The sequence below is a fragment of the Rhinoderma darwinii genome, chromosome 3 (genome assembly GCF_050947455.1).
Source record: "Rhinoderma darwinii isolate aRhiDar2 chromosome 3, aRhiDar2.hap1, whole genome shotgun sequence".
Taxonomy (NCBI): Eukaryota; Metazoa; Chordata; class Amphibia; order Anura; family Rhinodermatidae; genus Rhinoderma; species Rhinoderma darwinii.
In genome coordinates this window covers 241,913,959-241,935,288 of record NC_134689.1, presented here as the reverse complement: position 1 = coordinate 241,935,288, position 21,330 = coordinate 241,913,959, and the positions used below count along the sequence as shown (strand labels likewise).

At 43.1% G+C, this 21,330-nt stretch overlaps 1 protein-coding gene across 4 annotated transcripts in view; it reads left to right on the top strand.

The window, feature by feature from the left end:
• The window catches only part of SBF1 (SET binding factor 1), a 211,465-nt gene extending 190,487 nt beyond the window's left edge, over positions 1–20,978 (top strand). For all 4 annotated transcript variants that reach the window (XM_075857594.1, XM_075857593.1, XM_075857592.1 and 1 more), the window contains 9 exons: positions 9,357–9,542; positions 9,823–9,949; positions 13,383–13,513; positions 13,645–13,872; positions 14,709–14,816; positions 15,010–15,224; positions 17,589–17,676; positions 18,270–18,401; positions 18,967–20,978. In XM_075857594.1, the coding sequence (XP_075713709.1) occupies positions 9,357–9,542; positions 9,823–9,949; positions 13,383–13,513; positions 13,645–13,872; positions 14,709–14,816; positions 15,010–15,224; positions 17,589–17,676; positions 18,270–18,401; positions 18,967–19,065 (1,314 nt within the window). In that variant the 3' untranslated portion in view covers positions 19,066–20,978. The remainder of the gene's footprint in view (positions 1–9,356; positions 9,543–9,822; positions 9,950–13,382; positions 13,514–13,644; positions 13,873–14,708; positions 14,817–15,009; positions 15,225–17,588; positions 17,677–18,269; positions 18,402–18,966) is intronic.
• The last annotated feature ends 352 nt before the right edge of the window (positions 20,979–21,330 follow it).

Below are 21,330 nucleotides of genomic sequence, written 5' to 3'. Positions count from 1 at the left end.
TTTGAAGCACTCCTTTATACACAGGGCAGGTTTGTCGGGGCAGTTTTCACAATGATAAGTTGTGTCTCGTCTTCTCCCCCTTTTGTAACAGACTTTGCACCTTTTTGGCTCCTTCCCTTTTTACCAGTGGAGGGGATTTCGCCGGGAAAGTGTTGCCCTGGTACAATACGTGGACCATCGCATCTAGAAGTACTGGGGCCCTCCCCTTCCTGGTTCCCAAATACAAGGGCCTTGATAACCACCTCTTGAAAATTAAGGAATGTCCCTGTCCGGCCTGCACATTGGTATAGCACGTAAGCATTATAAAATGCCATCTGTACCATGTGCACGGCCATCTTTTTATACCACACCTTTGTTTTCCGCATGGCACTGTATGGCTTTAGTACTTGATCAGAGAGATCAACCCCTCCCATGTACTTATTGTAGCCGAGGATGCAGTCTGGCTTGGAGGTCATTGTGGTGGTACCTCGGACAGGTACAGAGGTGCTGCCGCAACCATGTATTGTGGTCAACATAAGGACATCCCTCTTGTCCTTATACTTGACCAGCAACAAGTTATCGCTGTGTAGTGCCCTGCTTTCTCCCTTTCTTAGTGGTTGCGCAATCAGATATTTAGAGAGGCCTCTCTGGTTTTTGCGCACGGTGCTGCATGCTGAAGTATTTCTGGTGGAGAGGCATTTAAATAGTGGGATGCTGGTGTAGAAGTTATCCACGTAAAGGTGATAACCCTGGTCCAGCAGTGGGTGCATCAAATCCCACACTATTTTCCCACTAACTCCCAGGACAGGTGGGCATTCTCGGGGTTCTATCCTGGTGTCCTTCCCTTCATAAACCCTAAACCTATAGGTGTACCCTGAGCTGCTCTCGCACAGCTTGTACATTTTAATTCCGTACCTCGCCCTCTTGCTTGGCAGGTATTGGCGGAATTTTAGTCTCCCCTTAAAATGTACAAGGGACTCGTCTATTGCTATATTCTTTTCGGGGGTGTAGACTTCAGGAAATTTGGTGCAGAAATGATCAATGACTGGCCTGATTTTGAAAAGGCGATCGTATGTGGGGTCATCACGGGGTGGGCACTGTGCATTATCACTATAATGCAAAAATTTCAGAATGATTTCAAATCGTGTCCGGGTCATTGCCATGCGGTATAATGGGGTGCTGTATAAAATGTCCGCACTCCAGTATTGCCTAATCTCTGGCTTTTTTACTAGGCCCATATGTAGAATAAGGCCCCAAAATGTCATCATTTCTGCTGCCTCTATGGGGGTCCACCTAGCAAATGATGAAGTGGGGTTTCGGGCTAAAAGTTGCTGGGCGTATAAATTTGTTTGGGCCACCATTAAATTAACCAAATCCTCAGAGAAAAAGACCTTGAAAAAGTCAATTTCCGTGAGGCCTGCAGTCTCTAACCGAATTCCTGAGCTTCCTGTGAAATCCGGAATGTGAGGCTCATAATTATCAGGGGGTGGGTTCCACACGATATCACTAATTTGGGGGGTTGCCTGAGCTGATGCCCTGGGGCGCCTTTGTGAGGGTTCCTCATCACTGGATGAAGATGATGAGGAGGAGGTCAAGATGAATGGGGCATTTTCCTCTTCTCCCTCGCTGGCCGATTCAGTGTCAGAGGCCAGGATGGCGTATGCCTCCTCAGCGGAGTAGAGCCTTTGGGATGATTGGGACATTTTTATTAGGGGGGTATGTAGTGCTTCAACACGTGTAATAATTTATTTTTAGAGGTGGTTGTGTGTTGTGCTTTTACACGTGTATATGAAATTTATTGAAAAAAAAAAAAAGGAAGAGAAGAAAAAGAGAAATTCCTGACTACCTGACACTAACAAATAAATAACTAAGTCTTTTTTTAAATCAAACCAGTTTTTATTGATAATACAACATATATCATACATCTCATGTACATTAACTTGGTTCCAACCGTCAATACATTTTCAGTTTTGTACAACATATACAGTTATATGTATCATAACTCCCCCTTCCCTTCATCCCAACTCCCCCCCCCCCCCCCCCCCGCAGTACCTCCTCCTTTCCCTGACTCATATAACCATTCTCTCTCCTGCCTCCTACTGATATATCCATACTTGCCTCCTGATCATTCCACCTTAAGGTGTATTCTACCTCCCTGCAGTGCCATAATTGTGTTCCCATTTTCCCCATTGCTTATCGTATTTGTGTATTGCCCCACGTTTTAGGTATATCCGATGTTCCAATGCCACCGTGTGATTAACGTATCCCACTAGCTCAGACACCTCCGGGGGATCCGCATTCAACCAATATTTTGCTATTAGTTTCCTAGCATGATACAAAACCTTTTTTATGGCCAGTAATTCAGCTCCATCTCCTCCCTCCTCCCCCATGCAGCCCAACACATAGATCTTAGGTTCCAACGGAAAAACTCTCCCAAATACCCTCTCTACCATGCCTCCAACCTCCTTCCAGTAATCATTCAGCTTCGGACAACTCCAGAACATATGCTTTATGTCTGCCCCCTCAAACGAACACCTGGGACACTCCTGCGTTGGTCTGAGTCTCATTTGCATTAACACCTTAGGCGTCCTGTACACTCTATGTAGGAGAAAAAGTTGTGACCTCCTGTGTGCTACATTAATGGAGAGCATTTTGGGCGATTCCAGTATCTCCTCCCACTCATCATCAGTTATATTCCCCACATCCTCTTCCCATTTGCATCTGATCACCCCCATCGGATCTCCAAGGAATTTGGAAAGTAATGTACCATAGATCACAGAAATAATCCCTTTAGTGTCTTTTGCTCCCAATACCTGTTCCATCACTCCCATAGTAGAGCAGCCCAAGTCCACCAATCTACCCTGGGCCTGCACCGCATGCCGCAACTGGAGGTATTGATAAAACATCCGATGTGGGAGTCCGAACTCCTCCTGTAACTGTGAGAACAATTTGAGACTTCACCCCTCATATACCTGGTATACATATCTGACCCCAGCTTGTTCCCACTCCTGAAAGCCGTCCAAGATATGGAATTCCCATAAGTATGGATTATCCCATAGAGGCATATAATTGGAGCACCCAGTAACGCCCAGTATTTTTTTGCATTCCCACCAGACCCTATGTATCAATAGCAAAGTCGGTTTCCCTTTCGCCTCCCTCCTCAGTTTATGAGACTCCATTGCCTCTAGTATATCCTCGCCCCGACTCAAATGATGCACCAGTTTCCCACTAGAGTCCCACTCTTCCCTATTCTTCCAACCTTTAAAATGTTGTGCTTGGGCTGCTAAGTAATATATCCACGCATTTGGAATAGCTAATCCTCCCTTTTCCGTTGGTAATTGTAATTTTTCCAATTTAATCCTGGGGATCCCCCTTTTCCACACTAAGTCCCTAAACAGATTATGTATTCTCCTGAACCACTATTTAGGCAACCACACTGGGGCATTATGCACCACATAAAGAACCTGAGGCATCAGAATCATTTTAATCAGGTTTGCTCTTCCTAGCGCTGAAAGTGGTAGTCCAAGCCATATTCTGGTCTTATCTTTTAGTTTGTCCAATAATGGTTTCACATTCAGCGCAACAAAATCCTGCACCCTCCCCGAGACCTTAATCCCCAGATATTTAAATTCCTTAACACAAGGTACAGCAATTCCCCCCACCACCAGTGGCACCTCCAATGGTTTGAGTGGCAGCAATGTCGACTTACTCCAATTAATTTGAAGCCCTGAAAATTTGCCAAACCGTTCCAATATGGTCATTATCAACGGCAGTGACCGAACTATCTCTCCCAGGAATAGTAAAATATCATCCGCATATAATGCTATGCGTTCCTCCAGCTCCCCACATCGAAACCCTTCTATACCCGGATGTTGCCTTACCACATTTGCCAGAGGTTCGATCGCTAGAGCGAATAATAGCGGGGAAAGTGGACATCCCTGACGCGTCCCCCTCTCCAGTCTAAAGGAATCTGACATCCGCCCATTGGCTCGAATCCTAGCCACCGGTTCCTTATACAGCAATTTTACCCATGTTATAAAATTATTCCCAAATCCGAACCGCTCCAAAACAGCCCACAGATACCCCCACTCCACACTATCAAATGCCTTAGCCGCGTCTAAGGACAACACTGCTCTACCCTGTGTATCTGCAGCCTCTGTCTGCAAATTCAAGAATAATCTTCTTAGATTAACTGCTGTAGATCTTGATGGCATAAATCCCGACTGATCCGGGCCCACTATCTTAGTCACCACTCTTGTCAGCCTATTAGCCAGAACCTTTGCCAAAATTTTTACATCTGCGGACAGCAGGGATATTGGTCTATAAGAATCCGGCTGTGTTCGATCTTTCCCCTCTTTAGGAATGACTACTATTGCCGCTTCATACATAGTCTGTGGCAGTCGTCCCCTGGCAAAACTATCTTGGAACACCTCTAATAACTCTGGCAGAAGCTCCCCCCCATATGTTTTGTACATCTCAGTAGGTATACCATCCATGCCTGGAGCCTTTTCATTTGCCATAGAACTCACTGCTTCCTGCAATTCCTCCAATGTAATTGGCTCTTCCAGCCACTCTCTCTCCTCCTCCCCTAAGGTAACCCACTCCATTTCCTCTAGATAGTCTGTCAATAGATCTTCCGGATAATCTACCCTCGTACGATACAGCTCGGTATAGAAGGACTTCAACACATCCAGTATGTCCCCTGTTTCTCCAACCAGTGTCCCCTCTTTATCCTGCAATTGGTGGATGAACGCACCCTCCCGCTGTGGCCTAGCCATATTTGCCAACAATCTGCCCGTCATTTCCCCTCCTCATAATATTTTTGCTGCAAAAACAACCTTTTATTAGCTGCCTGTTCCAGTTGATGTTCCTTTAGTAATTTTAGGGCTACCTTCCACTGGGCCTTCGTTTCTGCTGTATTATTAGCTACATGAGTCTCCTCGGATAATGTCACCCTTTCCAGTAGATGTTTTCCCACCTGTCGTGATCTATTTTTAATGGTCGTGATTTCCCGGATATACACCCCCCTGATATTCGCCTTCATAGCATCCCATAAGATATCTATAGGTACCGTACCTTTATTAAACTCAAAGTACTCCTGCAAGCTCGCAGTTATTATCTCCTCCCCCACTAGTCGTATCCAGAACGGATTTAGCCTCCAATGCAGTCTTAGCCCCCCTATCTGCGGACTAGTTCGAACTTTGAATATCATTGGGGAGTGATCAGACAGTGACCTTGGCAGATATTCCACCCCTTCCACACACTCGATCCCTAACCCGTTACTAAACATCAAATCTATTCTAGACAACGATCCGTAAGTAGATGACACACAAGAATATTGCGTAGTAGAGGGCCACTTTGCCCGCCAAATATCCGTGTACCCCACCTCTATCATGTACTTCCCAAACCGCGTCAGAACAGCCTCACCTACCCCCCCCCCCCCTTTTGGAAATTTATCACGTCTTATATCCATTACATTGTTGAAGTCTCCCATAAGTATAGTCGGGACCATCGGCCAACTAGCCAGCCTTTCCAACACTTCTCTTATTGGAACCACCGAGTATGGGGGAGGCACATACAGTACCACAATTATACATTCCCAATTAAACAACTTACAATGTACCCCTACATATCTGCCCTCTCCATCTTTAAAGGAAGCCAAACAGCAAAAAGGTACATCCCTATGAACCAGGAGACTAACCCCCCTTGAATATGTGGAATGAAAGGAGTGAAAGCTGTGTCTAATCCACACCCTATGTGCCTGTTGCACAGTATCAGCGGTAAGATGCGTTTCCTGTAGTCCCATCACTCCAGCAGACTGCCCTTTCAGAAAGTCAAATATAGCTCGCCGTTTTGTTGCCTCTCCCATACCTCTCACATTCCAGGACAAAAGATTTACCCTACCCCCCATCTATCCATTTTTTTTATCTGACAGAGGCCATTACCCTTGAATCCAGTGCCAATCAGAGCGTACTGCATTTCCAACTCCCTTTCCCTCCAAAACATTCTCCTCCCTCCACCCCTCTCCCTAGCCCGCCCAACATTCCAGAAACTTACCCTCCAAAGAGGGCCCGGGCTGGTGAAGAAATCTCCACCAATGTGACTGTTCAGCTTCCCATTTACACTGCAGAAACACATCTTTTCCCACAATATAAACCTGAGAACCACAAACCTCCCGCCACCTTACTACCATAGACATATAGCATTTTAGTGACTCCAACATCTTCAATTAACCTGACATCTCTGTCTTTCCTTCAGCATTATAAACCTAGAGGCTGCAGCCCCAAATTAGAACAGTAAATAAAATGCAGAAAAAACAATGCCTTATTCCCCTGTGCGGCGCATCCTCCTTTTTCATAGTAAGCAGAGTCCCCTCTTCAACCATCCACCTGATAATCACGCAGCAGCTTCCTCTCGATTCTGACGAAGGCGATCCTCGTGACTGTCCAGCCATCTTAACGCATCTTTTGAGTTCTCAAAAAATTGTACAGATCCCAGCGCCGCAACTCGAAGTTTCGCCGGGTACAACATGGAGTATTGAACACGCAGATCCCTCAGTCGTCGTTTGATATCCAGAAATTGCATCCTTCTTTTCTGGACCTCTACAGAAAAATCCGGGTAAAATGACACTTTCACACCATTAACCCGTATATCCTGCTTTTCCCGGGCCTGGCGAAGAATTAAATCTCTGTCCTTATAATGAAGCAGCTTTACCAGCACAGGTCTTGGCGGCCGTCCAGGTGGACCCGGGCGAGTTGGTACTCTATGGGCTCTTTCCACCGCAAACAATGGTGTCAACGACTCCTTGCCAAACACCTCCAGTAACCATTTTTCGAAATAGGAATCCGGATTGGACCCTTCCACTTTTTCGGGTATTCCCACCATCCGTACGTTATTGCGACGTAAACGGTTCTCCAGGTCATCCGTTTTAGATAACAGATAAGTAACATCCACAGCTACCGCATTTACATCTCTCCTCATGGGCAGCATTCTGTCTTCCACATCACTGACTCTATCTTCCACCGCTGTTGTACGCTCCGACACCTTCTGCAGATCGTGCCGTATTATGGAAATATCCTCCTTTATTCCGCCCACCTGGCAAGTGAGTTTAGCTAGCGTGGCATTACATAGGCTTACCGCCGAAAAAACATCTGCCAACGTAGGCCCACGCTTATTTGAATTGTGCGGGCCTCGATCCAGCCCTCCTCCTGAGCTGCCTGCAACATCTTCTCCATTCTCCTCCTCTGAGTCCACCTGTGCCCGCAGCGGTTCATATCTGGACCCGGAGCAGCCTGCCTGCTTTTTCCCTCCTCCTGTCATCTCTCCTCCAGCATCTGCCTTCACGGGTGTCTTTCTGGCAAAGCGCTCCAGTCGGGATGCCGCCGCCCCTCTCAAGTCTCTGCTCTCTGCCATCACTCACATGTCGGCGCCATCTTGTAATCCCAGCTCACCTTCCTCTGCCGCCTTAGACTTCCTTGAACGGGTCATTACAGCCTCCATATTCTACAGAATAGTGTCACCAGGTTCTCCTCCTTCTCCCCTCTCTGCACAGGTATGTCTTTGTTAGAGGAATTTAGCCACAGGATGTGTTTCAGGATATCGGCAGCGGGAGCTCCGGTTCCTGCGTCTGCTCACATATGCTGCTAAGCCACGCCCCCCATAAATAACTAACTAACTATAACGCTGTAAATTTACTCTAAAACTGTCGCTACGATATCAAAAATTTAGTGAACGGACTGAATGTCCGTCACTAAACGGACGCTGACTATATGATATAAATTTATACTAAAACTGTCGCTACGCTATCAAAAATTTAGTGAACGGACTTCAGTTAAAAAAAACTGAATGTCCGTCACTAAACGGACGCTGACTATAAGATATAAATTTATACTAAAACTGTCGCTACGCTATCAAAAATTTAGTGAACGGACTGAATGTCCGTCACTTAATGGACGCTAACTATAAGATGTAAATTTATTCAAACTGTATAAAAAAATATATAGCTATAACTTTTGCTATATTTTTTTTTACAAAACGGTCTGCTACTCTAATGCTACTCTTTTTTACAGTTTTATAAAAAAAAAAAAAAAGGCCAGAAAGAAACCTGCGTAAACAAATTACCACTGAGGCTGATTATTAGACTCAGCACTCAGTAGCCGCAGGGCGCACACAAAAAAAAAGGTGCAGTAATAAAAAAAGGCCAAAAAATAAAAAAAATTACCACGGATGCTGATCAGTGGCCGCACTCAGTGGCCGCAGGGCGCACACAGGGAGGTGCAAAAATGCAAAAAAAATGTAAGTCCTGTGCCAAAAATTGGCGGTCACTGATCCGCAGCCGCAGGACGTAAAAAGGGAAAGAGGGGGGATGGGGGGGAGGGTACAGGGATAAGACGTTTAGGAAAAAACAAGTGGTGCTGCAAAAAAAAAAAAAAAATCAGCAGCAGCACAGATGATGATGATGACGGTTCACTCTGCAGCAGGAAGCCGTCGGGTGAAGACGTCACAGCAGGATCGCAGCACAGAAGGCCTCAGATTCGGTAAGTTGGCTTCACAGACGGTCACACCAGCTCTGCTCACCGTTCCTAACCGGAATGAGGTGGGCAGGGCTGGTGAAGGGTGTTTCAAACACCCGCCATGGCTGCGATTGGTCGGTCGGTGCAGACCGACCAACCGTAGCGATCGGGGGGCTGGCATCACCGCCATTTTTTACGTGGAAGATGGTAGTGATTGGTGCTGTCCTAGACAGCACCAATCACCACCATATCACTGAGCCCTGTGGCACAGTAATAGGCTAAAGCCGCAAACGGCCGTAATTGGCCGGTCTGAATTGACCGGCCAATGGCGGCGATCGCCGATGCGGGGGGGAGGCGACACCCCCCTGGGCATCGTGTACAGATGGCCTGCTGTTATGAACAGCAGCCATCTTTACTTTAAAACCTTCTCATTTTTTTTTATAACTGTTTTCCCGTTTGCCGTACATGTACGGCATTTTGCGGGAAGTCAATGCTTTCCCTGACGTACATGTACGGCAAATGTCGGGAAGGGGTTAATGCAGGCACCAAGTTGATTTGGAGCGTGTAACTGGTCTGGAGGAGGCTGAACTCTTAATGGTTGGTAGGGGATCAAATACTTATTTCTCTGTGCACAATGCAAATAAATATATATAATTTTGACAATGTGATTTTCCTTTTTTTTTTTAATATAATCCATCTCTCACTGGTAAAATTAACCTAGCCTAAAAATTCTAGACTGTTCATGTCTTTGACAGTGGGCAAACTTACAAAATCAGCAAGGGATCAAATACTTATTTCCTCCACTGTACTTATATTCTTACATGTGGGTCGTAAACAAACCATATAACTTTTTCTTAAAATTAGGTGGTGTGTCTTGTTCAGCTGTTGTCTGATCCTTATTATCGAACCATTGAGGGATTTCGACTGCTCATAGAAAAAGAATGGCTTTCATTTGGTCACAGGTTTAGCCATCGTGGTGCACACACAGCCGCCAGCCAGAGTAATGGTTTTACTCCTATTTTCCTACAATTTCTGGACTGTGTGCATCAGGTCAGTATAAATATAAATTCTAGTTTTTTTAATATATAGAATCAGGGATGCTTTCACAATATAAATTAAGCACAACGTTACTATGACATTATATACCATAAACAATGCATATTGGTTATCCCTAAATTTATTGCGGTCACAAATTAAAATTTTAATTTTTTTTACTTTTATTGTATAATTTTAGACATTGATTTTCATAGTGCAGAGTGAACCTCGTGATGTGTAGAAAAGCCAAAAAAATATGCTTATAACAAGATTATTTTTTACCTCTTAAATACAGATCCATCTGCAGTTTCCGTCTGAGTTTGAATTCAGCCAGTATTACCTGAAATTCGTGGCTTATCACTATGTGTCAAACAGGTTCCGCACCTTTTTACTAGACTCCGATTATGAGAGGATTGAGAAAGGTGAGTCCTGGAAAAAGGCAACTAGATAGTTGTAACAGACACTCCCAGCTAACTGTGACTAAGTTAGTTGCAATCTTTTTTTTTAGATGGTTTTATTCAAAATTGTATTGAAATATATAAAAATATAGTAGATCTGTTCAAGCAAAAGGTTAAAACCAAATGTCTTTCATACCGTTATGGCTTTCACTGTTTTCTTGTTTCATTAGAGTCATTGGTGTAATTTGAGTTTTTTTCTCTTAGTAGCCCCCATAAATCCATGTCCAGTCAGTCACTTTACATATGTCATCACTGAAAAGTTATGTTCAGCCCTCACATTCACACTACTATTGCCTTTAGACTGTTTTCTTGCATTGGCAATATGGGGAATGAGTGGTGGTCTCATACTCGTTTTCAACAAAAGTCAGTTTCTCTTGCTTCATCTAACTCCCCTCTAACACACAGACATTTCCTTCCGGGACTAGGATCGTTCTGTTGGTGAGGCCTCTGAGTCTGTTTCTGATCTGGTTGCAGAAACGGCATCTAAACTTTTTCATGGTGGACAGCCTCATTGTGGCTGTTTGAGACCCCTTGCAAGTAAAGGACTGGACCATCCACTTCCCAAGAGGGTTTCTCCTTAAGCTGTCCTGGCACTTTCCAAAAAAATGTTTCCATCTCACTCCAGTTTGATTACATTTTCTCCAAAGAATGGAAGTTTCCTGAAAGGCGTTTTTAAAAACCAAACACCTGGACATAATGTATCCACTTTTCAGAAGTTTTGCTCAAACCCTTTTGCTGGTCCCAAGGATGTGTACCTTCACATTCCTATATGTGCTACCCATTACTGTATTCTTTGCTTTGTGGTCCATCCTTGCAGTTACCAATTTGTGGCACACTCATTTAGCCAGTCAGTGGTCCCACAGGTCTTCACAAAGGTGCTCTCTTCTATGATGGTTGTCCTTCACTCTCAGGGATTTATGGCCATTCCATATCAGGATGACAACATAGTCAAGGCACCTTTTATGTCAACCAATCCGGAAAGTCTTCAGATTACTCTAGACCCCTTGTCCTGCTTCAGTTGGATAATCAACTGTCCCAAATCCGGTTTCTCCCCCCCTCTCAATGTATCTCCTTTATGCAACATGTGTTTCTACACCGCTCAGGCCAGGATTATTCTTCTGCAGGACAAACCCCTCTCCCTGCAATAGGGAGTTTAATTCCTACAGGGTACTTTCTAGTGTTCATCTGCCTCTGTATGCAGATTATCTTTCAGCAAGGTGATCCCCTTTCCCCAGTTTCACACTCAACCTCTTCAACAAGCTATTCTTGCCCACTGAAACAAGTTGGCAGACTCTCTGGAACATCTGATATTTTTTGCACCTATTAGTATATTACTTCCTCCAGTGGTGGCTTCTCTCCCAGAAAGTTCCCTTTGGCCGCTCCTTCCTTCCGTTCTGGTGGTTGGTGCTGAGTACAGACACTAGTCTTGTTGTGTGGGGAGGAGTCTTTAACAACCTAACTGCTCAAGATGTATAGTGCCCCCTGGAGACTGCACTACTGACTAACATCCTGGATTTTCGGTGATTCTTCTCTCCCACCGACATTGGACTCGCCCCCTGTCAAGTTACCTCATCAGAGTGCAGACATACAACACTACAGCAGCCACTTACGTAAACCACTAAGGTAGGACTCGCGGTTCTGTCGGCCATATCCGAGACCACAGGCATTCTTTAGTGAGCAGAAACTCATTTCCAAAGTCTTTTGGAGCTCTCCATCCCAGGAGTGGACAACTGGATTGCCAACTTCCTCAGCTGAGAGCAGATCAATCCAGGGGAATGGGCCCTTCATCCTGTAGTCTCAGAGCTGATCTCCTCTAAGTGGGGCCTGCCAGACATGGACCTTAAGCCATCTAGACTTAATCACAAGCTCCCTTTCTTCATGACTCGAGCTCTAGACCATTAGGAGTTCATCAGGGATGCCTTGGTCATTCTGTGGCATCCATTCAAGTTCTCCTACGTATTCCCTCCACTTACACTCCTGCCCTGGATCCTCAAGGCAGAAAGTTTGACCGCAATTCTTCTCACTTCAGATTGTCCTTGTGGGGACTGGTACACTAAAGGAGGATCTCCTTTCCCAGGGTCCTCTTCCACACGAATAATAGTTTTTTATTTAAATTTGTGGCTTTTGTGACAGCTGTATTGCGATCACGAATCTACCACAAGTCTTGGAAGTTTATTTTCCGTTGGTCCGAGGATAGATTTCTTACCCCATTGCATTTCCCCTTTTCTCATCTGCTCTCTTCCTCGGGAGGGCTGAGGCCTGTTTCTTGGCCTTAGCTGTCTCAAGGGTCAGGTGTCCTTTCTATTTTATTCCAACTCCCGTTTGTTTCTATTGTGCTTTTCTCTAAGGGGTGGCCCAAGCGGCACCCCTATGGTCTGCCAAGTAGTTCTCTCCTTTTGAACTGCTTCACAGTATTTCTCTTCATCTTAAAAGTTTCCTTTTTGGTGGCTCTCTTGTAAGTCCCTGTTCCTGGTGACTACCTTTCAGCTTTTTCCCTTCATTCTGTACCTTCCTTACGGTTCCACCCGAGGGGGAGCGTTCTGTTTATAACCTAAAAGGTGTATGAATGAAATGCATATCTTGGCCAAACATCTTCTATCCACCGTTCGAACTCTTTTACAGACATTCACTCATTATAGGCAGTCCTAGGCCACTATAGCCCATTTGTTCCGGTTCTGCCTCTTGTATTGTGCAAGAGGGAAAAAACTTCCTTTTCGTGTGACGTCCCACTCCATCATAGCAGGGGTTGCCTTGTTCAGCAAAGAGCCTTCGCTCTACAGGTATGCAACGCTGCTAGCTGGTCTTCTCTCCACACCTTCACAAAATTCTACATGGTGCATACCTTTGCGTCCTTCGATGCCTCTCTTAGTTGCAGGGTATTGCAGGCAGCGGTGCAGTAGTCCACGCTCAGTATTTTTATTTTTTTTCCTACCCATACGGACTGCTTTGGGTTGTCCCCCAGTCACCTCTTTCCCCCAATGACACAGACGAGAAAACAGGTGTTTTTTTTTGTTTTTTAAAATATATTACTTACCATTTAAATCCCTTTCTTGACATATTCATTGAGCATATAGCATCCATCCAATGTTTTTTTATTTAGGTGTTGCGACTGTTTGCTACTATTTTCATATGGTTGTCGTTATTAGTTATAATCATTTGTTTTTTCTGGTTCTGTACAAGCTGCTTAGCTCTATGTCTGCAGGAGGGGTATATCATGGTAGGAGGAGCATATCATGGTAGGAGGAGCTAACACTTCTTACTTAATGTCCACCTCCTAGGGGCAGCAGCTATACCCAAGGCAACCTGTTTCCTCTAATAAATGCAACAAAAAAACGATTTTCCAGGAAGTAATAAAATATCCAGTTGTCTCATCTAATAGATCACTTCTTCATTGCAGGGGTTCTGTATGAGGAAAAAGGAGATCGTCGTAGCCCTCAAATCTGTCGCTCAGTATGGGAGTATATGGAACGAATACACAAGAAAAATCCAATGTTCTATAACTATATGTTCTGCCCAGAGGATGGAGAGGTAAGCTATAAAGCAGTTTATCACCATTTTTCTCTGCAGTATAAATGTAGTAAAAGTGCATTTTATAAAGTTTTAATTCAGTGTAATGCTCCATATGTTCAAAGTCATGTACAAGTGTTACCTCTCTGTAGGTGCTGCGCCCATACAGTTCTGTATGGGGTCTTCGTGTATGGGATTATTACACCCATGAAGCTCTGAGTGAAGGTCCTTCTTATGACTGGGAGCTTCTTCAGGCAAACCAGCATGAAGAACCTGAGAAAAATGACAGCTCTGCCCCCCAAACAAAGCGCAAGGTTGTTTGGCCATCCTATCATGCACCACGACGCTTCCAACCAGATGCTATCACTTGCTTGTTAGAGGTAAGTCTTCCATTCACTCAATTATTATGTCATATATTTAAATGTGTTAAATAAATATATCTATATATATATATATATATATATATATATATATATCTATATATATATATATATATATATATAATCGTTATAGAAGATCTATAGCGTAGCATAGGATAAATATACTGGTTTGTTAGAATTCGTGAATCCAGTAGCTTCCAACATATCCTACTATAGTAAATTTTCGATTTTAAGTTAAAAGGTCTCAGTAAATTTTATTGGTTTTTAGGACATCAGTTATGCAAATTGTTGTTTATACTGCTTTCAGTTTTGCAGAGATTGATCGATGTAGCTGCTTCATGTTCTGTTCTTTCGTCATTGGTTACCTGTATCCAAATTGCTAGTTCTTTAAAGCTCAAGTGGGTCATAGACTTACGTTTTGGCTGTGATATGACAAGCGTTCAGACTAAAAAAATAAATAAAATGGTATATTTGACGGAAAAGGGCCATGGTGCATGGAAAAAATATCAACATTTTCTCTATCAAACTGTTTTTATCCTGGGAAATACCTTGCATTGTCATAGTCCCATATGCATTTTTCTTCTCCAAAAGTATACACTATGGTAGTGTTTACCACAAATGGGAAGAAAAATGTTGAGATATGTACCATAAGTGTTCTGGCCAATAGAGCAATCGTTCAGATCATTAACAGTAATTGTTACAACTATGGCATCTTATAACCACAATGTTCTTTTTTTTTTCTCATTGACACCTTTTGTGTATTCTTTGTATATTTTTCTGTTGGTCATGGTATCACTGCACGGGACAAAGAAAAAAACATTACAATTTTTTCATAGGAGTTACAAAATCTAGAAATGGATTTGCGACCTGTTCCTGAAAGATGGAAGGAAGCCTGGGATAAAGTAAAAGCTTCCCATAGGACAGAGGTCCGCCATGAGAGCCGGGTGAGTCTGTACTTTGCTCTTTTCTTCTAGTTGCAAATCAAAGAGCAATTATTAGAAGTATGTTTAGTCTTTGTATATTGCAATTTATTTGGCGAATTAGAGTTGCTTTGGTTTCTTAGTTATTTAGTTGGGTTCTTGATTGTATGTGTATGTAATAATCCATTAACCTAAAGTTTAATTTTGTCTCATACAGAAGTCCAGTGCTTTGCTGATGTCATCAAGTGTGTCCTCGCAGCGGCATTCATTGGGCATTTACCTGCAGGAGAGTGGTGTAGGATCTACACTAAATTTAAACTTGGAGAGTGGTCCAAGCACAACGAGTACTCCCACTGGTGCAGGGAAACTAGGAGCACGAAACAGCACTAGTACCTTATACAATCAGTTCAACACTGCAGAAAGAGAAAACCGGTAACAGTACACATTGTGTAATCTGTAGAATCTCTAGCATTTTGAAGCATAACTCTACTTCTTGCAATCTGCATAAAAAGCTATTTTATGTTCTTTGTTTATAGAAATACTTTTAGCTGGTTGGCCTTGAAAATAGAGAGAGGTTTAGCTGCATTCCAGTTTCCGACTTGATGCCTAACATTTTATTTTATAGAGCTGGAATCACACATGCAATTTTTGTGGCAGTTTTTTGAGCCAAACACAGTGGATCCAAAAAGATGGAAAAAATAATGGAAATATTGATATGACTCCTCTTTGGTATCCACTCCTGTGTGGCTAAAAACTCTGCATGTGTGATTCCAGTCTTAAGCCAGGATCGCGCACACACTGTTTTGATGCAGTTTCTTGAGCCAAAACTAGAAGTGGATCCAAAAAGAAGGAAAGGTATAAAGAAAATCTCCTCTAATGCCAAAGTTGGTTCAGAGGCTTTATTCACTCGTGGCAATGTTCATAGTATTTTTGCTTGTAAATTACTGCTTTGGCCCGCTATTACCCCCCCCCCCCCCCCCCCCCCATATGTGAATATTCTTTAAACCAATGTATTTACAAAGTTGCTCGATGTTTTACGTGCATTTTAACATTGAAATCTTTGTAAATTGTTGCTTTAAAAAAAAAAGAAAAATCTGAGTGCAGCATGTAATGGGGAGGGCTGCACAAACCCTGGGGCACTTTACATTTTTTTTTTTTTCTGTCCTCCTTCGTTATTTAGATATCGGTGCCGTTATATTTGGCGCCCAATATTGAAATAACCCCTGAACTGTCAATCTCGCAAGAGATCAGTCTTGTCCTTCTCTGCCAACAGCTGAACAGTGACAGCGTGCGCACGCACACGCTCTCCTCTCTCCAGCTTTTACTGTAACACTGTCCGTAGCTGATTAGACAGTGTTGAAGCCATAGTAACACGCACCCTTGCCATTACACGCCCCATTGACAGTTCAGTGGGTTATTTAATTATCGGGCGCCAAATATAACGGCACCGATATCTAAATAACGTAGGCGGGTAGACATTTTTTTTTAAAGTGCCCCAGGGTTTGTGCAGCCCTCCCCATTACATGCTGCACTTCTATGGGCAGGTGAACGGTTCTCACTTTTGGCCCTAACTCAGACTCATTAAAGCAGCCTTCTGACATATCCCAATGCTCTCACAAAGCGGTCTTCTGACATGTCCCAATAAAGTCAGAAGATATTTAAAGGGGAGCCCATCATTTAACTGCTTTCAATATTCGACCGTTCTAGTTTAGCACTGCAGTATTGTGGTTTTATATACTTAGGCGGGATTCACACGACAGGGTCCCGCCCGAGCCCGAGTGTCGGCGGTAAAATCGGCCATTTTGCCCGGCCGGTTTGCATAAGGTTTTGCATCCGTTCCGGGCCGGGCAGATCTGGACAGTGACATCAGCGGCAACTCCTGAAGGGGAATCCCCATGTGTTCGGGGATTCCGCTTCAGGAGTTTCCCCTGATGTCACTGCCCAGATATGGACAGAGACATCAAGCGCTCTTTCCAGGAGCGGAATCCCCGAAAACACAGGGATTCCGCTCCTTCAAGGAGCTAAAGTGGGGCTAGCATATAGCAGAGTGGGGAGATACCTCCCTGCTCTGCTATAGTGGCGTCGCTACAGTAGTAGCAGCCGCAGCAGCAGCTGCTAGCGGTGCCATGGAAGGTGTCGCCGGGCCAGGGCGCTTTTAAAACAAGCAGGGGAAGGGAGCCAGCGCAGCGCTCCCTCCACCTGCTGTACACCCCAGCCCTGCAACACAGTCTCCAGCGTAGCCATTCGTCCGAATGGCAGCAACTCCTCCTCACATGCACTCTGCGCTGTGAGGAGGAGGAGATAGAGCGCAAGCGACGGAAAACCCGGCCATCACTCGGGACACATTCCGGTGATGGCCGTGTATTACCCGGCCCCATAGACTTCTATGGCAGCCGGGTACCCGGCCGAAAATAGAGCACGTCCTATTTTTTGACGGCCGGTTTTCCCGGCCGTCAAAAAATCGGTCGTGTGAATAGCCCCATTAGGGGTCTATTATTCCTAATGCAGCCGGGTGCCGGACGATTTATGAACGGCCGGCACCCGGCCGGGAAACCCTGTCGTGTGAATGAGGCCTTATAATAATCTTTTTCAATAATCTACACCTGGCACTTTATCAAGTTATTCTAAAACTACAATCATGTTTTGTGTATAGCATACAAGCAGATCATAGTGTGGTAGCAGAATGCGATCTCAGATCACCCTATTAATACTTTTTTGATCATAAGTTAGGTTTTAATGTGGTCTTTATACAGCCTATGGGTAGAAAAAAAAATCATTTTTTCTATATTGTTTCAGATCATACGAGGGAATTTTGTATAAGAGAGGTGCATTTATGAAGCCATGGAAACCTCGCTGGTTTGTGTTAGACAAGACGAAGCATCAGGTAACTATCAATATTACAAGAATTTATCTTGCACGGACTTGTGGTGGAATGTAAAAGCAGAGCCTAAATCTTCAAAATGAACAAATAATGTTCAGTTCTGACATTTTCATCTGCCTCAGAATTCCGCCAGGGGAATATAGCCTCTACCTCCTATTGAAATCAAGGGAGTTTTGTGGCGTTTTTTTGGAGCTGATTCTGCTGCAGTTTCCTCATCAAAATAGGCGTCAAAAAAACACAAAGTGAACTGGGCCTTATAGTGCATACTGTTTTTGTGTGTGATTTCTCTACATTAGTAATTAGTTGCACAATACAGATGTGTACACGTTTAGGCTTAGTTTACATCTCATTGGGAGCTCTGTTAGTGGTCTCCGTCAATGATCCGCACAAAATAGCACAGCGTGCTGCGCTATTTTGTCCTGTAAAACTAAGAACACTATGGTGGAAACCCATTAGGTGGGTTCCGCTGGGCGCCGATGGTTTGTCATGCAACGTATCCGGCACTTCCAGTATTTACTTATTTCGATTATTTACATTACTCTGAAACACCTTTAACTTATTCGCTTTTCACCTTTAAATTATTTTCCTCTTGATAGCTAAGATATTATGAGAGCCGTACGGACACTGAATGTAAAGGGGTAATTGACCTGGCAGAGGTAGAGGCCATATCTGCTGGTACACCAACGTTGGGTTCTCCCAAGAATGTGGATGAAAGAGCATATTTTGATGTAAGTCTTCACTTAATTCTTTTCTCCCAAATACATAAGTGAATGTCCACCTTTTAACCCGGTTTTGTTTTTAGGTCTACAATTCTGTGATTTAATTTGACAGTCATTTTTTTTTTTAGGTGTCGGCTCAATTTCTTTGATGCTCCAAACCCTCCTTTTTCTTTTTTTTTTTTTTTATTGCACACAGTCATAATGTTAAATGGTAAAACTCTTGTTGCCTGCAGCCGCCCCTAGAGGGAACTTACTAAAGAACGATTTATTGGATTGAATGGGAGTCGTATAAAAACATATGCTGTGCACTCACCCTAGTTGGGCTTCAGGGATTTAAATCTATGGCTGTGTTAAGGTAGGCAGAAGATTTGGGGCTCTGTATCAGAAAAAAAACTCCTACAAAGATAAATTATGAAATAAATTCGTAGAGAATTTTGGACCTGTGTACATTTAAAAATAAAATGGGGTTCAAAGGTGGACATTCACTTTAAATATTCCAAATTTCAACATAAAATGTGTCTTTGTAGACTTACTTTCCTTTATTTTAGATATACCTTTTACGTTTTTTTTTCAGCTGAAGACCACTCGACGGGTATATAATTTCTGCGCCCAAGACATTTTACAGGCACAGCAGTGGATTGACCGAATTCAAAGCTGCCTGTCTGATGCATGAAACTTCAGGGATCGTGTCAAAAAACTGCAGGACATCACTGAAAAATTGTTTAACATTGGGTTACCACATGGCAGCCTACTGGTTAATCCTCTAAACCCAGAACAAGCTGTTTCTTCCCAGATTTTTCTGGAAGCTAAAGCACCTTAGCTTTTTTCTTATTTGTTTTAGAAATGCTCATAAACAAAGATTTAAGCAATTATGGTCTGTGAACCCGGCTTCATGTTGCCCACTGGGAACCAATGAAGAAGACGACAACCAGTTGCACACAAGCTGCAACTCCTAAGCAAACACTCTGTTGAAAGTATAAATGATTCTGGTTTTTTTTGGCCTCGGCATTGTGAGTTGCAGTTAGGTTCTTGTGCGGAATTCGTAATCTGCGTGGCTCCACGTCCTTGAATGAATCTCTGCTAAACCGATCTGATATTCCAGGAAGGATTAGCATCTGTTTAGTATTTTAAATGGTTACCTGTGAGTTGTCATTTGGTTAATAAGTCATTTTTTTAATTATTTTATAAAGGTGAAGAGCTTGGCAACGGGACCTGTGAGTCCAAGTAACATGTGAATATGGAAAATGACCAATCCCAGCAGTAATAACAAGAGCTGAGGCAACAAAAATACATGATGAAAACGTCACTATTATTCACATCTGTAGTTCACATTAAATATGTATGTCATGTTTTTACATAGAATACCTGCATTTTACCGTATTCTTTAGCTGTAGGTGGGCTACACTGCAGGAGTGGACTTTTGCACAATGGTGTTTGTCCAGATCTTATGCTCTGGCTGTGGAAGGTGAAGATGCATCTGTAATTTAGGAAAACAGGTAAAAACCACTAAGGATTCTATTACTACTTCAGTGTCATAGGATTTTGCTTGTTTAACACTCATTTGTATATACTGTAATGAGGAGGGAGAAGACCCTTGTATAAAAACAATGTTTCTGAGTAATATAACTATATTGTGTCACAAACTTATTGGAAATGAGCCACAAGGAATTCTGGACCACAAGTGTTAACCACACGACCTGTGAAATAAGGAACCAATTGGCCTCATCAGCCCATGCACTTTGGATGAAATGCGGAGAGGATGGCACCGTGTGTAATACTTGGAGTAACAGGATAATTTGTTCAAATTGCTAACGGTATTTTAACTCTGGTTATTGTACTCCACTTAATTATTATTATTATTGTTGTATATAGAAGAATGTCCAAAAAGCACGAGACACAAGATATGTAATGGAGAAGAGTGGGAAGGGTGATCAAATTATTTTTTTTTAACCCTGTCACTGCAGAACAGCATTTCTAAGATTCTGCCTGGAATGCATTTTCTGTCAACTATGACGCGGAGACATTAGATGGGACTGGATACATATTAAAAATTTCACGTACCCATTGCTTAAACACATTATCACTGTATCTGGGCATTTGGTGATGAAAGGCAAAGCTCTCAGGAGTGTAAATTCCAGCTATAATGTCTACATTAGTGGAATTAGTTTCACATATCCACACAAGTGGGAGAGATAAACCAAAACTGGGGCAAAGGAGAAATGGAGTAGTTGCCAACAGCAACCAATCAGGTCACTGCTTATATTTTCCAAAAGGCCTTTGTTAAATGAGAGGTGGAATCTGATTGTCTGGTTGTTTTGGGCAACTACTCTAATTTTTCTTCTGCACCAGTTTTAATCTCCCCCAGTGTGTTTTGTGCTGGTCTCATGGAGTAAGCTGCTGTATATTTATGTACTGTGAAGGCCTCATTTACACACATGTCCACATTCGCTATGTATTGGAATTGTCCTAGATATGGAGCTATTGTCAGTCAATTCAGCTATTTGCATGGTCATATTTTTTTTTACACCTATTTAAATGTTCGTTCTGTATTTTGCAGCAAGTATTCCCATAAAAGTCGAATCTGAAGCCTCTCATTTTAATTCATATTCACATCTGTATTTGGTCCACATTTGTATGTAAAATACAGGTGAGACGCTGACACAATATGAAATTATCCGGACCCAGTAGACTAAGTTTAATTATTCAGAGCCATAACAATTGTTTCAACGAACCGTGTGAAGTGTCCATTGAAAAATAGAACTTATCCTATTTACTTCCGTTTTCACGGATCTCTCGATATACTCAAGTCTATGGGGAGCCGTGAAAACGGGACCCGCACGGGTGCAACTTGGACGTGAAAAACGGAAGCTTTTTACGTCCAAGCTTGCACTTGTTTGTGTGAACTACTTTTCTTCTGGTTGTATAATTCATAGGAAAA